Source organism: Lycium barbarum, chromosome 1 (assembly GCF_019175385.1).
Source record: "Lycium barbarum isolate Lr01 chromosome 1, ASM1917538v2, whole genome shotgun sequence".
Classification (NCBI taxonomy): domain Eukaryota; kingdom Viridiplantae; phylum Streptophyta; class Magnoliopsida; order Solanales; family Solanaceae; genus Lycium; species Lycium barbarum.
In genome coordinates, this window is record NC_083337.1 from 154,771,826 (window position 1) to 154,792,745 (window position 20,920).

The following is a 20,920-nucleotide window of genomic DNA, read 5'->3' on the forward strand; positions in this document are numbered from 1 at the left end:
AGACATATTTAACTCATCAAACTCATTTAATCAAATTCATATTTTATACCCAATTAAATATCACATGTTTAAAAAGTGGCAAAAGAATCAAACCATACTTTTTATTAAGCCACTTTTTCAAATCTAAATTCTTTTTAATCTCGACTCAAATATATTATCTTTCAATTTAAATTAAAGTTTAAGTAATTTAATCTTTCTATTCAAATTCAAGTTTTTTTAAATAGCATATTTTTTTCCACATTAAACAACATGTTCTTTCCACATTAAAATATAATTACACAGATAACACAAAAATGATATTCGTATTGGTTTAACTTTTAAAACATCTAATTAAATCGTATATTTAAAAAATAAAGTTAGTGTAAAGTTTTCTCTCTTATTTTTAGCTATCTATTCTTATATATTTAGTGTGCAATTTTTGGGATTTTCATTTACATACCATCGAGGTCTTTTTATTTCTCATGCAAAAGGTATAGAATTTTTATTACTATAATTCTTATTTTAAAATATTATATTATAACTCTTATTTTTTATTTTGAAATATTATATTATTAGTCTTATATGAAATATAATATATTCTTAATTTATTTCATGTTATGATATAGATATTCCAACTTTTCATGTTAATCATATTAATACCTAGCAATATATTAAAATAAATCTCTAAATATTTTTTTTATATTTTAATTTTAATTTAATACTTATCTATAGATTTTAAAAAAATCTCTCTTTTAATTCTAATTCATATAGATTACATGCTTGTTTGTTCCTTTTCGCTTTTTAACAGGGTCATATTTGATTAGATATAAACTATGAATTTGATTAAATGAGTTAAATAAGTCTATTATTAAAAAAATATGAGGTCTAATGATGTGAAAAATTATCGACCGGAATTAACTCTCATTCTTAAATAGTGGCTTCGTTTTTCCTGGTAAGAAAACAACAAAAAAAAAAGGGAATAGCTGTGTGGGAGCTAAATCCCAAGTTGGTTTTACGTAGGATATTAAAGTCGGAAACCCACCTAACACATCAAATTCCATCTTCATTTCTCTGTCTACCTCGATGGCTTCGCTTCAATCTCTTTTATATATATATTCGCTTTTCATCCCTATCCTTTTTCATGGCTTCCCTTTTTTCTCTCCAAACTTCCACTTTCCACAATCAGTAAGTTCTCTCTATTGCCCCTAATTATTTTTTTTTTTTTTTTTTTTTTATGTTTTTACAAGTATGATTGCTAATTCCATTGTTATATCGTGTGGATTTGTTGAAAATAAGAGTCAACGATGATTTGAGTCTCGTTATTTCGTAATGTGCTTAGTATAAAGATTTAGTGTTAAGGATCAGCTCAAAGCCCTAAGGTTTTGCGTTGTAACTCAGATTCATTTGTGAGACGGAAATATATGGCTGAAGAGGAGGAGCGACATGCGGGCGGGATTACTAATAAAGTGAATGCCAAGTTCTGTAGAACTGATTGCGAACTAGCAATATTATATGGGAATGAATGTTGGGCTTCTAAGATACATATGTCTGCAAGATAAGTGTCATATAAATACGGATGTGTGATCATACCAGATTGGACAAATTAAAAATGATCATGTTGATAAAGGGGACAAGTACGTACGGATAAAACATTGAGAGAAGATCGCTTGAGAACATAACACAGACACAGTGAAAACAAATGTTGACATATAGTACCAGCCAATAGGTATTTAGTTGTTTACACTTCATTAAGTTCGGTATTTTTCCAAAGTATTTTTATTCTTGTTAAAAACTTGTATAACATTATTGAGAAAATCTACTTTTAGGAGAACTCCTAATTTACCTTGAAAGATAATTTGTTTAGTATTCACTTGAAATAAGTCCAAATAGAGTGGCATGGATATAAGAGAACTCATCTAGTCAACCCAAACTAGCTTGGGATGGAGTATTATTGACTGATAAAGTGCAATGGGAAATAGTTTAGAAGTGCATCAGCACAACTCAACAAGGAAGGAAAAGGTTTTACTATCATCATTCTTGTAATAGTTATAGATCTGCATAAAATGGTGATACATCCAAAACAAAAACAAAAAATGCAAGATTTGATGCTTCTTAGATGGTTGTTCTTCATCCAGCGATAAGTTATCACTTAATCACCTCAGTTTAATTGTCTGAAATTGTGTTTGAGGGGAGTGCAAATCATCGCAGTATCAAATTAACCACTAACCATACATGAGTTTGGTTAGGAAACTATAAAGACCCTCTGCAGAGAAGGTCCAAGCAAGTCTACTAGGTTTGGGTTCTTAAATTTTAAGCCCCATCAGAAGTCTCTAAATCATAGATAGATGCTTTTGCAAGGGTCTGGAAATTTGTGAGAATGCAAGTGTAGATTAAAAAGGTCCTTGAAACCTATGATTTCTTCATATTTCAGACATTAAATCAAATTCACTGTTGGATCTTTTGTTCTGCAGAGAAATTGTCCGATCATGGAACTTAGCGAAGTCTGGGTCTAGGAAACTGCATTCATCTAATATATATGTGAAAGAGCAGAGTTTTGGCTGTGTAAAATACATTATTCTGCAAGGATATCTTTCTGGATCATTGTCCCAGAAGATTTCAGTTAAATGCATTCCTTCAGAAGCACTAGGATCAGTGGCAGCTACAGGCAACCCTGATCAAAACATTATTATGACGGACTGTTCTATAGCCAATAGACTCAGGGATGAGCTGGAATTCAGCCGAGTCAATTGTCTTGTGTGGGTACTTCATGAATCTGCAAGAAGCTTCTCAGTTGCAGTGCAGACGCTTGAATTGGCTAAAAATGGGCCTGAGCTTGCAAGTGCATGGGTTGGGGTGGATGTGCATGCCTGGCATAAAAGCATCGCATATCAGGTATGGAAGTACAGCCAGCAGTTCTGTGAATAGAATTTCTGACACACTGCATTTGTGGTTCAGTTTTAAATTGTGAAGGTTAATATGAGTTGTGATTTTCCATCTTAAACACTTGTCTCATAACTATGATAATTGGCAAGTTTGCAAACTTTGGAACCTATGCGGACAAATAAAAAGCAAATGCTGCTGCACAGGTAGCAATTTATGCTTTGTTCAAAGCAGCAATAGAAGTGGAGGTGTTTCTTTCTCGCAAACGCAGCAGCAACACTTCTTCTGTTCATGAAATGTAAGTTTGACTATCTTAAACCTTTCCACAAATGGACATTCATGTATTGTCATGTAGTTTAACTGTTAAGCTTATCAATTTCTCACTAGCGTGCGCCTCTGTCTATTAAATTGTTAAGAAAGAAGAAAGTAGTAGAGCGGTATGGTCACTCAGTTTTATGATCTCCTTTGATCATATTCATTATGGAACTCATCATGAACTCCTATGTGTTTGTGTGTCTTCTATATATGGAGAAGGAAACTGCATGTCACGATTTGGCGAACTTGTCCCTTTTCGTATTTTCATGTTCTTCTCTTCTTGCTTTACATCAGCCTATCCCCAATCACTGACTTTCTTGGTGAGCGCATTGAAAGTCAGTTGAATTTGAGGAATCCGAAGTTGGTGCAATGGTTTAGAACAATGGAGCTGCCACGGATTGCAGGAATGTTCATTCCCCTATTCAAGAAATGGTCTGTGGATTATGCAGGAAGGTATGTTCTTAAAGACCACTGCTTCGTAAGTTATTATAGCTGTCTTCATGATGCAACCATATGCTGTTTAATATTAATCTACTGATTGGTTCATGTATTCTTCATATCTCAGTTGATAAAACATCTAATTCAGAATTATTCAGTGGTGTTGCAGGAAATATCTTGGCTATAAGCTGTTGCACTGCAGTGCAGAAATTAGGTCCTGGACGAGTTTCTTGTCCTTTATTTTCAGCTTCAGTTGAAGATGCACTAGTAGAGCTCATGAACTTGTCACAGAGACTTGTTTCAGTTGATAAATTGCACTACTTAGCAACTGAGGCTGGATTCGAAGAAGACTTCTTGTTCCATTTTGGTAGAAAGGTTCTGCCAAGTAACAGTATTGAAGATGTAGAATTTTGGATAGGATTGGTACAAAGTAAACTCAGTAATGCATTCCACAGAGAGAACGTGATTGCAGACAAGCATACTTTTCACGACAAGGTTAGCTCTTACGAATTGCATTGTAGTTAATTAATTATGTGACTGATCTCTCTCTCTCTTTTTTTTTTTTTTTTTTTTATGCTTGACAACTGACAAGACCTGCGAAGTACCTACAAATTTATGATATCTCGCCGTTACTGTCATTGAACTATGTTTAGGTCTTGAATTCAGAGAAAGAAGGTTACATTAATCTTTAATGTTAAAGAAACTCCATCTTGGAACTGATTTTGAATGGATTTTTTTTTTCCGGGTAAGTGAACTGATCTAGAGTTGATAAATACCTTTTTCTTCCTATTTCAATAAGTTCTATAAAAAGATTGACTATAACACTGAGCACCGAAAGGTGTGACCTAGTGGTCAATGAAGTGGGTTGAGAATCATGAGGTCTTAGATTCAAATCCGAGCGGAGACAAAAACACTAGGTGATTCTTCCCATCTGTCCAATCCTTGGTGTATAGAGTTAGAAGTACTTGTGTTGGTGGGAGGTATCAGGTAACCCATGGAATTAGTCAAGTTGCGCACAAGCTAGCTCCGAAACCACAGTTATAAAAAAAAAAAGATTGACAATAACAATAATTACGAAATAGTTAGTCAGCAGACTGAAAGCTTGCCCTGCCTAAAAAGAAAATGATGGTTCTTCTATAATTTGGATGCATCAGTTAATTGTGATTTTGACAGAAAAGGTTATATATTGAACTGATTGTAGTTTCGAGATCTGACAGGTTCAAGAAAATAGTTTAGCTACCCTGGGGCTTTTTGCATATTTGGGAAGAGAGACGAGATTGTTCCTCTCGGAAATGGGTGTAAAGGATCTTGATGAGCAAACTAAAGATTTTCTGAGGTATTTAAAGAGAGAGCCTACTTTCCTTACTCTAGTCAGTGTGGCTTGTACATTTGATTGATGTTGGGCAATTTTATGCTTTCTCCTTGCAGTTACTTAGAATGCGGTAGCCTTCTTATGCATCCAGAATTCTCCACTCTCTCTGAATATCAGCTCTTCATGGAGGTTAGCATTTAAAATAACTTGGAAAAGGTGAAAGAAATAAACATTAATTAACAACTCTCGCAGGTAGTAGTCAATGAAATTGGGTGGCTCGACTTTTATGCTGCAGCTGCTAGCAAATTTTGTGTCAAAAGAAGATCCAAACAACAACCAATCCAAGCGGAGAAAGAAATAATTTTGTACACTGTTTTAACTGTATGCTACGATATTATAGCTGGATTCGCCCACTATAGCAATTCCGCGCAGCAGCCATTAGATGCAAAATTACTGGACTTCTTGCTTCAGAGGTATCAAATCATTCTGAGAATGTACTGAAAGTCTCCGGCATAAATGTAGCTCACTTTTTAGCTGATTTCTGTCATTCTCTTTAGTCAGAGTCTGCTGTCTGTATGTCTGGAGGACTACTGGGCAGCCTATGATAGAACAGGGTATGTTGGATTTAATGGACAAGATTTAATCTTCTGTTGCTTCACATTCCAATAATGAGTTGCCTATCTCTCTCGAACAGAGAAGTGCAAAAATTTGCTGATAGAAGTGCCTCTGATCCAGCAGCATCTTTGATTAGTAAAGGTGGAATGGGTTCATCCATCCTATGGGAAGCAAAAGAGAGGCCAACTGACTTGATAAAAAAGGAAAAGCATCATTCTGGATCTAGATTGAATCAGGTACAAGTACTAGATTTTATAAAAGGGACTGCTTTACTAAGTTCGTTATCTTTTTTTTGGCCAAAAAAAAAAGAAAGTCTGGATTACTAAATTTTGTGTCCCACGAGAAAACGTTGCTTTACGCATTGTGGACAGTTCTTATTTTATTCATCAATAGTCATCTAATATTTGTGCACAACCTTTTGGCTTAGCAATTAGTTTCTGAAGCCCTTCATAGACTTTTAATTTCTTTTATCAAATGGCAGGCCACCAGCTCTGCTGTGATGGACTCTGTGACGCTGGTGGAGTTGGATTGCTCAATTGCACCCAAACCACTGCATGAAAATTTACTCAGAAAATCTACAACCAAGCTGTTATCTGCAAGTGCTGTAAGTTATTATCCAGTTGTTCAATCAAATCAAAAGATTATGTCTATAGTAGTTAATTTTTGTATTGCATTATGCTATAGGATATCTGGATGGGTACTGAATTGCTCTTTACAGACGTATCGGATGCTTTAGGGCTACTTATAAAGCAATTGAAAGGCCGTCGACTCACAAAAAGGGAGAGAAAGAAAATGAAGAGAACGCTGGGTGATATTGCTACCCTTGTTCCCATAACCATCTTAATGCTAATCCCTGTAAGGATCAACTATATGAAACATGGATATTCGTCCCTTCTGCTCAATGCTTATATTTTCTGTTGAATGAACTGGTCTTCTGGTCAACTTCATGCTCTATGATAGAAATGGTAGGCCTATAGAACTCAAAAAGAAGTCAGAGATGATATGACAAGGTTTAAAGGACTACAAAGTAAGCATGATAAAGTCTCTTTGAAAATGAAATGATCTGGAAAACGGGGATTGATTCTTATAGGTGTTGCACAATAGACTTTCACCATGAATAGCTTTTATCTAATTTCAGGATGTCAATGTGAAAAATAGTTCTTCCCTATTGTTCTCACAAAGAAAAGAGCTTCTCAAAGATTCACTTTGTTAAATTTATCAGGTTTCTGCCGTGGGTCATGCAGCAATGCTAGCCGCAATCAAGAAATATATCCCAAGTTTGGTAATTAACTGTAATCTATCATTTGATACAATATTCCGTGCCGTTATTTGCTTATATTTTTTCTCTGTGGCCCAGATTCCTTCTCCGTATTCTTCTGAAAGACTTGGTCTAATAAAACAATTAAAGAGAACGAAGAAGAAGGAAGTCCAAGCTCGGAGCAGCATTGAGAACCCTTCTTCTAAAGTTGTAGAGTGAATGCAAGCTGTGGAAAGCAACTTCATTATCATGGTGTTGGTTCAGCTTAACTTCTGTAAAGTGGCAAGAGAAGTTGCACATACACCTTATTATAGCCGATGCAAGAAACTGTCTATTAGAGGAAATAGAAACAACACTCGTTCAAGAACACCTGTACACAAAGATGCTGCTAAGTTTAGTTTTAGTTTTAGAGAAAGCAACTTAGATTTTGATCGAGTGTATTTGCTTAGGCATAATCTGACTATTGTTAATATTGTCCATGGTTTAAGACAAAGCTTTCGAGTTTCGAGGAACTTATTTAGTGAGAGTGTGTGGCTGCTAACAACTCCCTAAGTTCTAAATTTATAATCGTTACAATTATTTCTTTTTTAGTTGGAGATAACTTTCATTTTCGAAATTCCTATAGAAGTCGGCAAACCACAAGGAGGTCAATGCACAGTGCATACTTACGACTAGGGGTGGCAAATGGGTCGTTTGGGTTGAAGTTGGACGGATCAAGATGGACTGAACCAATAGATGGGTCAATGCCTAACTCTGCCCAAAGCTTGTTCATTTTTTGGTGTGGATTGCCCTTCAAAGGCACTGGTCTTTAATTTTTGCCTTTCGCCTAATACCCTGAGGTTCTGGTTCGAATCTTAGCTTAGTAAAAAAAAAAAAAAAAAAAAGAAGGAATTTCACAAAGGTAGAGTTTTAAATGCAAAACTCTGCCTCAACTCTACCTGAGGCCTAACCTTGGCCCGAATAGGCCTAACTTTGCTACGAAATTCTGCTTTGCTATTTTTTTTTTTGACTGAGCTGGGGTTCGAATCCCAGACCTCATGGTATTAGGCGAAGGGCAAAAATTAAAGACCAATGCCTTTGAAGTGTTACACCTCGAAAATTTTCACGTCGTGTGCGTCGTGAGTAAACTAACGTAAGCTCGGAGAGGTCATGGAACCCTTATAAGGTTAAGAAATACTCTTAACAAGTGTTAAGCAAGTGTCTAAAGGTTCTGGGATCAAACAAATAGAAGAAAATAAGTTTGTCAAAAATTTGGGAAAAATTTGGCAGAATTTTGGACAGAAATTTTGGGTCAACTTCAGAGAAGTATATCTCCTTGGATATCACGAGTTTTGAGGTGTTTCAAAAGCCTAAAATGAAGTTCGTCGAGTGTAGTTTCCTACGCAACAAACCGTTCGTCAATACGACATTGAAGTAGGGAGTTACGGGCATTTTAAAACAGACTGTCAGAAGCCTGCGAACCTACGCAGAAATTTTAGAAATTACTTAAAAGGCCCACCAATTTCGGCCCATCAGCCCAACCCGATTTGGAGTACTATATATACCCTCTTAAGTCACCTAAATCACTTAATTTTTCACCATTTCTCATCTCCACACCTCTCTAGAACCTCCCACAACATTCACCCAATATCCAAACCCCCCTAAACATATCCCAAATCCTGTAGAACATTCCTCCAACTTCCACAACATGCACACATATTCCTACAAGTCTATATGACAATTTTGGTCATTTTTAATTCATTTTTAACATAGCCCCAAGTCATAGGAAGTCCTAGAAACCTCTCCAAACATATTTCCAAGCCCAAACCTAGGATCAAAGTGAAGATTAAAGTGGTTAAGGGTTCCAAGTGAGGTCTACACTTGTCTCCTCTTCTTGAAGATGTTTGGGTGAGTATTTTTAAGGCGGAGTAACCATGGAATTGAAGTGTTCTTGAATTTTGAGGTAAGATTTCATCTTAATTTCATGTTTATGAGTTTGTTTGGTAATTATGTTAAGATTTGAGGAGAAGAAAATTGGAGGAAAAGTTCAAATATGCATTTGATGATATTTTGAGTTGTGAATTAGCTTGAGTTATAATTATTAGTATGTTTTGAGCATAATCTTGTTATGAGGGATAATAATGATGTTAAGGAATTGTCGTATACGAGTATATAAGGGGTTGTGTGAAGTTGTTGTTATAGATTGATTATGAAAAGAAGTTTTAGGATTAAAATGAGTATAGTTTGGATGTAATCTTTTGATTATGGAATTGTTGATGTTTTATTGTGCTTTGGGAGTTGTTTTGAATATTGGAGGGAGTAGAAGATATAGGGGAGATGCTGCCCGAATTTCGGCAGATTCAAAAGGTTTAATTTGAAGTCTTAAGATAAGCATACGACAATAAGCCTAACAATAGTATGAATGGTTTTTTATGTAGATTGCGAGACCAGAAGTAGATTGGAAAGTCGAGAAGTGAACTTCCAGGTATGATAAGGCCGTTCCTTTTTTTCTTGGCATGATTCCATATATGGTAGGAGCGTAAAGAACCTTATGACTAGAGATTTGTCAAAGTAGAGCTTGTCATATTGTCACATAGTTTCCGAGTGTTATGTTGTTCTTTCTGAGGGGCCATATCCCCTCCCTATGTCCTTGAGTTTATAGAGAGACAGAAGAGACATGTTACAGTATTAGTGTTTTTCAGCATATGCATGATGTACATATATATTTTTCTTTAGCCTGGTCACTTGGTCAGTGAGAAATTTTCTTTAGCATGGCCACTTGGTCAGTGAGACAGATTACCTGGCCTACAGGTCAGTGAGACAGATTGCCTGACCGACGGGTCAATGAGACATATAATAGCATTATATTGCATTTCATATGAGACAGGTCAGGTGAGATATTCAGGGCATTCTTTAGCCTCCAGATTGTATTGTTTTCAGTTCAGTTTCAGTTATCCTTTGCCTTACATACTCAGTACATTGTTTCGTACTGACGTCCCTTTTGCCGGGGGGCGCTGCGTTCATGCTTGCAGGTTCAGGTAGCCAGACAGGCGATCCAGCTCAGTAGGCCTTCCGCTCAACTACAGACCGTGCGCTCCACTTGGCTCGGAGCTGCAATCCCTTTTGTTATGCCATTTTGACATGTATATATGGGTATAACAGGGCCTTGTCCTATCCTTTCTACAACTCGTACTCCATAGAGGTCTATAGACAGTTGTATGTAGTTGGGATGTTATGTAGCCTTGTCAGCTCTTATTTTTGTTGAACAGCATACGTAACGGCCTAGTCGGCTTGCACTGTTATCCTTAGCACGTATGTTTATATATATGCGTTGGTGTTGAGTTTTCGATGCAAAGTCTATGGTATTAATCTTACAAGAGATGGTATAGCTCAGTTATAAGTTATTTATAGGCCATCAGGTTGCTCGGTGAGATGAAAGTATGAGATTAGGGGTGCTTGGTCAGTAATGGTCGGGCACTCCATAGAAGTTTGTAGACAGTTGTATGTAGTTGGGATGTTATGTAGCCTTGTCAGCTCTTATTTTTGTTGAACAACATACGTAGCGGCCTAGTCAGCTTGCACTGTTATCCTTAGCACGTATGTTTATATATATGCATTGGTTGTGAGTTTTCGATGCAGAGTCTATGGTATTAATCTTACAAGAGATGGTATAGCTCAGTTGTAAGTTATTTATGGGCCACCAGGTTGCTCGGTGAGATGCAAGTACGAGATTAGGGGTGCTTGGTCAGTAATGGTCGGGCACTCGTCACGACTCATCGGCTTGGGTCGTGACATGAAGGATAATCGTGCAAATGACCCAAGCTTGTTTGGGCTAAGATGGGTTGGGTCAAGATTGGCTAAATGATGAGCCATAACCCAACCAACCCAATTTATCCCACTTTTCAAACATTTTGAGAAACTAAAAATAAAATATTGTTAAAAAATTCAAATAAATTTTTTTATACAAATTTAAAATAAAAAAATTATTAAAAATTTTAAAATAAAAATATCATAAAAATTTAAATAAGAAAATGAAAAAATTAATTATATTTTGTAGCTTTTACACTTCTGAACGGAGGACAATCGATGGGTCAGTTTGGGCTGATGATTTGTGATGGGTCAACTTGAGCCCAAATCAGCCCATCTTCAAAATCACTCTAGCCCAAACCCATTAAAGCTTGCGCGGGTTGGGCAGGTCAAATTGGTTTGGGCTAATTTTGCCACCTCTACTTACGACCACTGAGTAGTATTTTCTTTTACTGAGAAACCGGTGAATGCTTTTCAAATATAAGTTGACGTGGGATACTGAAAGAATATACTTACGACCCGTTTGGCCATGATAATTATGCACTTTTTTCGGGATTTTTTTTTCACTTTTTTCACTTTATGGTGTTTGCCATAAAAATTCTGGAATTGGAAAAACAACCAAAATCTAGTTTTTCACTTTTTCTATTTTCTGTTTTGGACTGTTACTTTTGTTTTTCTATTTTCAATTTTTACCCTAAAAGTTTTTATGTAGTTCAATTTTTACCCTAAAAGTTCATACAATTTTTTTCATTGGTCAGAGGCAACTTATGTTGCTCAGTTGTTCTCCACTCCAACAACATTCAACATCATGTGCTAAAAAGCCTTTTGATGGAAAGAAATCATCACTTTTGAGCACTCCATAAGCTGATCTCGAGTATAGTTTCTATATTTCTCGCACTGGTGATGTTTATTAATTGATTTGGGTGGTTTCTCTAGTTTTTAGAAATTTTTTTTGGGGGGGGGGGGGGGGGGGGGGTATAAATCATATTTCATATTTTTTAGAAAAAGTATATTTCAACAACCAAATATTATTTTCAAAAATTATGGCCAACCACAACTTCAACTTCAACAATTCCAAAAAAAGTGATTTTTTTTTTATAGTTTCTATGGCCAAACGCCTACTTAGGTACTCTTTAAGTTTTTTTCTCTAGATAGCATAGTTGTAAGTGCAGAAATGGTCAACTTAAATGTGAAAAGGATTACCTAGACGTTTCAAAAAGCAGAGAAAAAAAAGAGAGGGAACTAAAACAATTACTTCTATTATCTTTATATTCCATTGTTTGGTTGGAAGAAGAGAATATTTTATTCAACTCACAGTAGATTCTAAAAAATTGCTAATGTTTAAAATTTTCAAATATTAATAAAATAGATGTGTACAGCGATCAGCTGGAGTAGCTCAGTTGGTTAGAGCGTGTGGCTGTTAACCACAACGTCGAAGGTTCAACCCCTTCTTCTAGCGTTGAAGGTCACTCTTTTTCGTTTTTTTAACTTTTTTTTTTTGGCCAGTGGTTTGCCTGCAACTGCAAAGTTCTTACCAACTGATCTTGTACGATGTTTGGTAGCTTCATTAGAAGTTCCTAATTGAAAAAAGTAATTTGTTTGCTAGCATGTCTGTGTAAATTTAGTAGGCTGATTGCATATAAAACGTTGAGTTGAATTTACCAATTGTAAATAAAGATCAAAAGATTATGGTACCAAATAACTTGATCAGCTTCAATAATGATAGTCCCTTCTATTATAGTCAACGGCACCTCTAGCTGTCTAGCATTAGGTATAATTCAACACATTACAAACGGATCTAGGAAGTGTATATATGGCAAGGACACAAGGTGATCAATCATTAAGCCAAACATCAACAATTATTGACAAATAATACTCCTCTGTTCCACCTTTTATGATAACATTTTCTTTTTTAGTTCGTTAAAAAAAAAAAAAAAAACTTTTTAAAATTGGGAATTATTTCATGATAATAAGTTTCAAAAATCTTTCTTTATTTCTTAGTGGGCGTTTGACCATAAAAATTATTCACTTTTTTCCGGAATTTTTTTTCACTTTTTTTACTTTTAGCGTTTGACCATAAAAATTATTCACTTTTTTCCGGAGTTGTATTCCGGAATACTAAAAACAAGAAAAACTTATTTTTCAAAAATTTTCAACTTTTTTCACTTTTTTACCCTACATTTCACCAAAAATTACAACGTCAAAAACTATAGCCAAACACAACTCCAACTCCAAAAAAGGTGAAAAAGTTTTTGGTATTTATGGCCAAACAGGCCCTTAAACTTTATGTCTATTGAAACTTCGTGACATAAATTGAACAGGGACCATTGAGTACTAGTATTAGATACCCTTTCATGACAAAATTATGAGCATCGACCTTTTAAAATGCATACCAATTGCTCGTTGGCTTGATAATAGCGGTTGCTTTCATTGCCAAATGTACGTGAATCAATCAAGCAGGGACACTGTCCACGATATTTCAAATTTTAAATTGCACACCAATATGATCAATGAATGGCACAATATATGATCAATGAATGCACAACAATATCATCAAATTCGTGCACCATTTCGAATATTTCATTAAAGTTGAATCCAAATATGCACAACAAAAGCTAGAAATTAAGCAAGAAAACATGACAAAATGTTAAACCAGGAAAAAAGAAAGAAAAACAGCAAAATGTTGCTTTTCTTCCTTTTATTACAAAAAGCCAATGAGGTACTGAACACGATCAAATTCAAACAATTTCTTAGAAATCGCTCGAGAGAGGGACATGGTCGTCGTTCATGAACACATTGCTGTAGATTAGACCAGCCAAGCCACCACCCGTGAGTGGTCCAACCCAGTAAATCCAGTTGCCAGCAAAGTTGCCACTGGCTACTGCGGGCCCAAAAGATCGGGCTGGGTTCATTGAACCGCCAGAGAATGGGCCTGCAGCCAAGATGTTGGCACCAACAATGAAACCAATGGCAATGGGTGCAATTGTACCCAATGCGCCCTTCTTGGGGTCAGCTGCTGTAGCATACACTGTGTACACCAATGCAAATGTGATAATAATTTCCATCACAACTCCTTCAGCAGCTCCTACACCAGCTGCCACACCGTGAATTGGAACAACCTGAGAGAGAGAAGAAAAATAATTAGATATAAAATCAATCGATCAATTATGATTCAATGTTAAATTAGTTTAGAGTTGATTTTCTTGTATTTATTCTGCTGGCTATTTGGGAGGGTCTGTCATAGTTTGATTACTTTTACGTTGATCATTCCTATCACAGCCATGTTTTTTATTGGGCTTAATACAGTTCATGTTCAACAACTGTATATCGTTCAGTCCCAAAGGTCAACTATATGAATCATCATGGCCGATTATTTCTCCATTATATTTAACCTTATCACATGCCATAATCATACAAAATAAAAGAAAAAAGATAGTGTGTGTGTATCTTATACTGGCATATAAATCAATGATTAGGCTAAAATACTCTTAGAAAAGCATCAAATCAAAATAAACGTACTAACATGATCTTTTTCTTAGAAAGTCAAATATCATGTGCCTATCCATAATCAAGATAACTTAAAATTGATTGTTGTTTTAACCATAAATATCATATTCTAACATAAACTAATAACAAGGATCTTTTCGAATGCAAGTCTATAATTTGAGAACTAGAATTAGTTAACTTACCAATCCTCCAGTGACAAATTTGAGAAGGTAGCAAGCAACAATGGAGCCCAAAAGTTGAGCAATCCAGTAGAACAGGCCCGTAAGAACTGTGATTTGGCCACCAAGAGCTAAACCAAAAGTAACAGCAGGGTTCACATGACCGCCGGAGATGTTAGCGCCAATAGAAACAGCTACGAAGAGAGCAAATCCATGGCAAACCGCAACTGCTACTAGCCCGGCAGGATCAAGAGCAGCACCTGCTGTCAACTTGTCTGCATTTCAACACAATGTTAATTTGGAATAACCATCGAACTTAAAATGCAGAAGTAACTAGTGTACGTTGTTTTACCTGTCGTAACATGTTACTTATCATAATTTGCAGGGATCAAAACTCTATATGCTTGTCACATAATATTATCTAGACGAACGAATGCAATACATGGAAGGCTTACGGATATAGTAATGGACGGCTTTACCTAAGACACTTACTTTTCATACAAAGAGAATGGACAGCCTAGAAAACTTGGAATGATTACAGAATATTGCTTACCGCCCTCGATTCTCTATTATCTATAAATTGGCGTATCCAACTGACTAGATATGAGCTCATCTAAACCCATTGATTTTGGCTTAGGCTATGTATATGTGGTAAAAAAATCTAGTACTAAATCTGTACACATAAAATTCCAAACCAGGTAAATTTAATGGCAGTGATAGAATTACGAATTTGAACCCATAAAATTCAAATCATAGATCGGTCTCTGTCTATAATTTATGGCTGTAAAATTAATTCATACGTTAATTAATCTATGCATGTTATCATTTTCACTTAAAAGTGGGTGTTACGTAAGGAACTTTACGTACTACTAAAGCTATTTGCAAAAGATACTTCAACATAAACAAAGTTACTCCATTAGAGTTCATTAATAAGTAACTAAATTAAATACTTAAAAAAAAAAAAAGGTTACTAACTGTAAGCAACGGCAGAACCAACTCCAGCGAAAACGAAAAGCAAGGTGGAGATAAATTCAGCTACATAAGCCTTAATAGATCCGGAACTGAATGAATCATCAAAGCGTCCAAAAGCTATGCAAGGCATTTTTAGAGAAAATTATAATTTGTTCAAATTAAGAAGCTTATGAGGGAACTCTTCGAGAAGAGCAAATTACAATAGACAGAGAGCAGAATATTGCTTTTGGATGACCCGAAGAGTCCTTAGTTTGTCACGTATTTATACTACAAATATAAGAATAAAATATCGTGTCAATTAATGCACTTCATGAGTTTTTCACTATAGTATACCAAGGGGCGGAGCCTATTTGCGGGTTCGGCCGAATCCAATAATTTCAATTGAAACTTTGCATTTGTCTTGAAAAATTTATTGAATATGTATAAATTTTTACGTTAGAACTCAGTAACTTAAACGAATTAGAATCCCGAACCCACAAGCTTCAAATCATGGCTCCTCTGAGTATACCATAAGATTGGTACGAGCATTTTTTTTTGTTATATAAGTGGAATGGATATGTATATATATATATCCAATCAGATGTTTCATTACAAACTTAGCTGTCACTAACATGTCTGTTTATGGAAATGTCTGGAAGCTCACATGATCAAATAATTAATGATCATCCATGTGAACCGATCGTTAATTAAGACATTTTGAGTGGTGGATAAGGGGTCCCTTGTGAAGAATATAACGCTTAACAAAAGAGTTGGTGATACGTATATGGATGCATGACCAATGGGTTTTGATCTACAAGATTCACCGACCAACCATGAAAATGGAAAATCGGGCTTGTGAATTGTGATGGAATTTGCTGGAGTTCTTAAAATGTGTGGATAAAAATTGAAGTAGAGTCATAATATTAATTCCTCCCTCCGTCCCAATTTTTCTGATGTAGTTTGACTGGGCATAAAATTTAAGAAATAAAGAAAGATTGTTGAATGTTGTGGTCTAAAACAAGCCAAAGATATTTTTTGTGGTTATAAATCATCTCGTGCATAAACGGTAAAGTTTAAAGTTAAATTGTTGTCAAATAAGAAAATGTGTTATTCTTTTTGGGACTGACTGAAAATGAATGTGTGTCATATATATTGGGACAGAGGGAGTACTAAAAAGTATTTAGATTATTTTATCTTAATCTATATGATAAAAATTGATAACAGTAACTATTCTAGTATACTAATGAATATTATTAGTATAAAATATAACTGTGTAGCAGCTAAAAGTATAACAAAAATAATATATCAAAGAGCTTAACAACTCAATTATATGGTTATGTGATTAATTAGATTCCAAGAGGATTATTTTGGACATTTGCCAGTAAGCTCCAAAATATACAAATAGTTGGTGGTTGGGGTTGGCAAGTTCATCAGTTTTGCCTTAAGGCCAATTTCTCAGGCGCGTAATTCCTTTACTATAGTTATATTACGACTTACGAGCCCAATAAAGGATAATTTTTTTATAAATTCATTTAAAAACACTGACTTTAACCAGTAATTAGGTACTCTTCAGAGGCGGAGCTAGCCTATGTATTAGGTTCACGTGAACTCATTTATTATTGTATATTAACTTGAGATCGTTGTAGAGTCCATAAACTTCAGGTTCACCTCTAAATTTTTTCCTTTTGAGATACGTATACAATTTTTCTAACACTTTTACACTGCTAGCATAGATAATTTAAATTAAAGGGTTAATAACGTGATGAAAGGGTTGCCATTGTGTTGGATAGATAATGAATCTTGAGAGAGCTTGCTCCAGTGATGTTTGGTGTTTGTCTTCTTTTAAATTCATTTCCCCTCTATTTAAGATCTGTATATTCTCTGCAAACCATTTATTTCTGTACTTTTGCCTTTCTTTAGTATATCATTTTCGGATTGGGCTCCTCTCCATTTCCCTTCTTTTCATTTTCCCCAAATTCTACCTTCGATTAGAGACACACGGCATGGGTTAGAATTAATGGCTAAGACTTAATTGACTAAAATAAGGCTCTAACCATGATTTACATAATTAATAACTTATCCATAAATATATTAAAAATATTTTCTCTCTCTTCCTATTTTAATATTCTATTTTTTTTTCAATTACGACAACTCTTTAATGGTGATATTTTACAAAATATAGACAACTCTTTCAGAAATATACAATTGTCAATTGAATAATGGGGTCTATATTATGTGAATTACTAAGCATCATAATTGAAAAAAATGGAAAATATCACCAATTGAATAATGGGGTCTATTTCTAAGTAGGGAAAAAAAATTAAGTGGAAAATTAATCAGGTAAAGAAAAGATATTTTACTGTGTAGGAAAAGTAAAATAGGAAGAGAGAGAAAATATTTTAATATATCTATGAATAAGTTATTAATTATATAAATCATGGTTAGGGTCTTGTTTTACCCAATTAAATCTTAGCCATTAATTATAACTCATTCCATATGTTTCAAATCCAAAATAGAACTTGGGGAAAATGGAGAAAAGGGAAATGGAGAGGAGCCCAATCCATCATTTTCCTTACAACATCTGTAAATTCATTTCTTAATTTTTTTCTATCCAAAGTAGTACAAATAAGTGAAATTACTTTTAGAACCTTGATACGTTATTTTGGAATAAATAAAGTTTAAACTTAAAACTTGAAGATTGGCTGTGTCAATAATTTGCCATTGAAGTTTAAAGAGTTAATCTCCATTGATAAGAACTAAACAATGACTATATGATGATAGTACTGATACAATAAAGAGTCCATAGTTTATAGAAAATATATTAGAATTGACGAAAATTAAAAGAAACAATATACAAGACTGATTTTTAGCATAAAATTGACTTCTCTACCGTGGTCAATCCAAGCATATATCTTGGCAGAACTTAATTTTCTGATTGTTTTCGTAGATGGCACTGTTCAAAACTGAAAAGAAAAAGCGACATGAAGAAGCTATGGTATTCTCATGAAGGGATTTTCTTTAATTGTTTTTCATACTATTTATCTTGTGAAGGTTCAACTAATTTTGTTAGCATAATAATTTTGGACAAAATGACATTAATTAACTAGGCAAATGATGAAAATTTGAGACTAGTATTTTTAGGGTTTTCATTAAAGAAATCCCTTAAAAAATAGGCGTATGCCACTATATGCAACGAGCACACGGTATTCTTTAGTAAAAGGCGAAAGAATAATTCGCTATGTGCTCATTGCGTGGCTGCGTGATTTGTGTTGATGTGCTTGAGCTCCTTATATACAAGTTTCATACGCTCGCTTCTTCACTAACTTCTTGATGTGGGATGTTTTTCTAGTTTCTGCAGTGGCTATCACTATGGGCTCTGCTAGTATGGGCTTTGTGCTCTTTCCCACATGATGAAGATATTGGGCTTGTATTTTTGGGCCGCTAACATGAGCTGCGCACGTTCTTGTATGGGCTTGTATGCGTTAGCTAATGCAAAGTATAGTCTCCTGACCTGTTCTTTATTTCCCATGCATTTCTTAAGTAAATTATTCCACAAATGCTAAATATATGCATAATGAGTCAGCCCGGGATATACTAATGCAGAAGCTTTCCATATACTATCATGTCCATCTGATACAATGCACATATTCTCCCTTTCACCAAAAGCTATCCTAAATCTCTCAAAGAACCATGTCCAAGATGCATCATTCTCCGAATCAACTATTGCATATGCTAGTGGCAGTATACTACCTGTTTTTGTATAAAAATTATATGCAATTAATACGGTCATTTATAATTGAAATTTAAGCATAAAATTAAAAAAAATATTACAAACCTCCTGGATCTAGTGTGCTTGCTATTAGCATAGTTCTTTCGTAAGTTGATTTTAGATGGGTGCCGTCAACAACTACTATAGGCATACAATACTCCCATCCTCTAATACAAGGTTCCAATGCTACAAATGCATACAAGAAACGGTCTTCTGCTATTTTTTCCAAACTAACAACTGAGCCCGGATATGTCTTTTCCAGGATGTAAAAGTAGCTCGGTAACTTATTGTATGATTCAGTTGGATCCCCTCGCAACATGTTTAATGCCTTTTCCTTGGCTCTATAAGCTTGCATGTAAGTCATTGTTAAACCATGTTGTTTCCTCATATCTGATGCTATATCCTTTGGTGTGTATACTCTTTTTGGATCTTCATACTTATCCATTATCATAATTCCAACAACCGATGTAGTTGCTTGACGTCTTGAATAAATCCTATCCTTTAATAAGCAAGAATGTTGTTCACAAAATGATCTAATTTTGAAAAGCCCTGAATCATTCAAACTTGACGATTTAAAACTCCAAGAGCAATCGTCCGCAGGGCACTCAAGACAATAGCTATTGTTGGAAGAAAGAAAAAAATTAGAAACATATTTTATATACAGTTTTCATACATATATCATACAACAATCGTAAACATAAATAATTGAAAGGATTGTTTAAAAGTTATATCTTACATATTATTCAACATATTGAAATAACATTAATTTTCATACCTTTTAGAACTAGATCTTTTAACCTGAAATTGGAATTGTTTCGAAAAGGCGTAGTTCTTCATAACCGCAACAATTGTTTCCTTGTCCTTATAAATCTGTTTTTCAGCAACAAATTCATATCGATTGTCGCTTATAATTCCATTTCGTTCACATTCCACAACCTCAAAATCAACACTGGGAACCATGGCATTCAACTGATCAGTTTTTCCATTGTATGAAGGTACGAATTGTATAGAATTCGAACCGCCGCCTCCATCGTCTTGGATTTCAATTAAATCCAAAGCTACATCCCTCGATGTAATACATAAAGGATACTTACTGAAGAAGTTTTTGTTTTCCTTTTTTTGGTCTAAATATACATGGACACCTATATTGTTGTGTATGGTCATTGGCGGGCATCTGTCACTAACAATGTATTTAATCTCCAATCCTTGAATTGTTGTATCTATTCCTAGTTGAGCAGCAATCACTGTGACCAAACCACTAAACTTTGATTTGGAATCGTATAATATTCCTTCAACTTCAAAATTTACGTATCTACCTGTCAAAAAATTAAAACAAAATACACATTATACGAACGACGATTATGATACAAATATAATACAAAGTGCATACACACTAACGACACATTACATAATCAAATATATACATATTAGATTCATCATTCATACATATTTTATACACAACTATACATATCATATGGTTTAAAACGGCAAAAAAATAAAAATAAAATAACATGAAAAAAAACAAAATTTATAAGAAACTCGGCATTAACATGAACACCTGATGCGTCCCATCTTCCATTGTGTTGTACCATTATTGAATGAATTGTCTCATCTGCCATTGAAACATAGAATTTTTTTTATCTGGAACTTTGATATTGAATGTTTTATGAATTCTGCAATTTTTAACTACAGTTAAATGAATTTTCAAGACTCTTCAACCGTGATGGTGAAAATATGGTTTCTACTTCAAACTGTCGTGGATTGCTGAAATCAGGGAGAAAAAAAAGGGGAGAGAAATTATGGGGAGCAGGATACTAATCGGTTACACCGTGATCTTTGGGTTTTCTTGTACCGTATATTAACTTTTTTTACTGTATTTGTTATTTTGTATAGGGTTTGTAAGTTTTCTAATCTTATTTTTTGCAAACTTGAAAGTATTGGTATTTTTTGTA

At 34.7% G+C, this 20,920-nt stretch overlaps 2 protein-coding genes and 2 non-coding genes across 7 annotated transcripts; 2 read left to right on the plus strand and 2 right to left on the minus strand.

The window, feature by feature from the left end:
- The first annotated feature begins 947 nt into the window (after positions 1–947).
- On the plus strand, positions 948–7,387 carry LOC132645876 (uncharacterized). 4 transcript variants are annotated; one of them, XM_060363141.1, is made up of 15 exons: positions 952–1,164; positions 1,378–1,705; positions 2,451–2,871; positions 3,066–3,157; positions 3,469–3,627; positions 3,771–4,107; positions 4,830–4,948; positions 5,041–5,113; positions 5,177–5,397; positions 5,482–5,538; positions 5,619–5,775; positions 6,021–6,143; positions 6,224–6,394; positions 6,762–6,821; positions 6,897–7,387. In XM_060363141.1, the coding sequence occupies exons 3-15, from the start codon at positions 2,668–2,670 to the stop codon at positions 7,014–7,016; spliced, it is 1,893 nt and encodes a 630-aa protein (XP_060219124.1). In that variant the 5' UTR covers positions 952–1,164; positions 1,378–1,705; positions 2,451–2,667; the 3' UTR covers positions 7,017–7,387. The 4 variants fall into 4 exon arrangements, 3 of the variants coding, with proteins under 3 accessions (XP_060219115.1, XP_060219106.1, XP_060219124.1); XM_060363132.1 differs by lacking the exon at positions 1,378–1,705 and having other exon boundaries at positions 950–1,164; positions 5,486–5,538; positions 5,663–5,775; XM_060363123.1 differs by lacking the exon at positions 1,378–1,705 and having other exon boundaries at positions 951–1,164.
- Positions 7,388–11,968: 4,581 nt separating this feature from the next.
- TRNAN-GUU (transfer RNA asparagine (anticodon GUU)) lies at positions 11,969–12,042 on the plus strand. The gene has a single exon. It is a non-coding gene; the product is annotated as a tRNA-Asn (tRNA).
- A 1,099-nt stretch (positions 12,043–13,141) lies between these two features.
- Positions 13,142–15,465, minus strand: LOC132620231 (aquaporin TIP2-1-like). Its single transcript, XM_060334935.1, has 3 exons — positions 15,224–15,465; positions 14,273–14,523; positions 13,142–13,702 (listed from the first exon to the last, which is right to left on the minus strand). The coding sequence occupies exons 1-3, from the start codon at positions 15,348–15,350 to the stop codon at positions 13,334–13,336; spliced, it is 747 nt and encodes a 248-aa protein (XP_060190918.1). The 5' UTR covers positions 15,351–15,465; the 3' UTR covers positions 13,142–13,333.
- A 2,875-nt stretch (positions 15,466–18,340) lies between these two features.
- Positions 18,341–18,456, minus strand: LOC132618447 (U5 spliceosomal RNA). Its single transcript, XR_009574106.1, has one exon. It is a non-coding gene; the product is annotated as a U5 spliceosomal RNA (small nuclear RNA).
- Between the last annotated feature and the right edge of the window lie 2,464 nt (positions 18,457–20,920).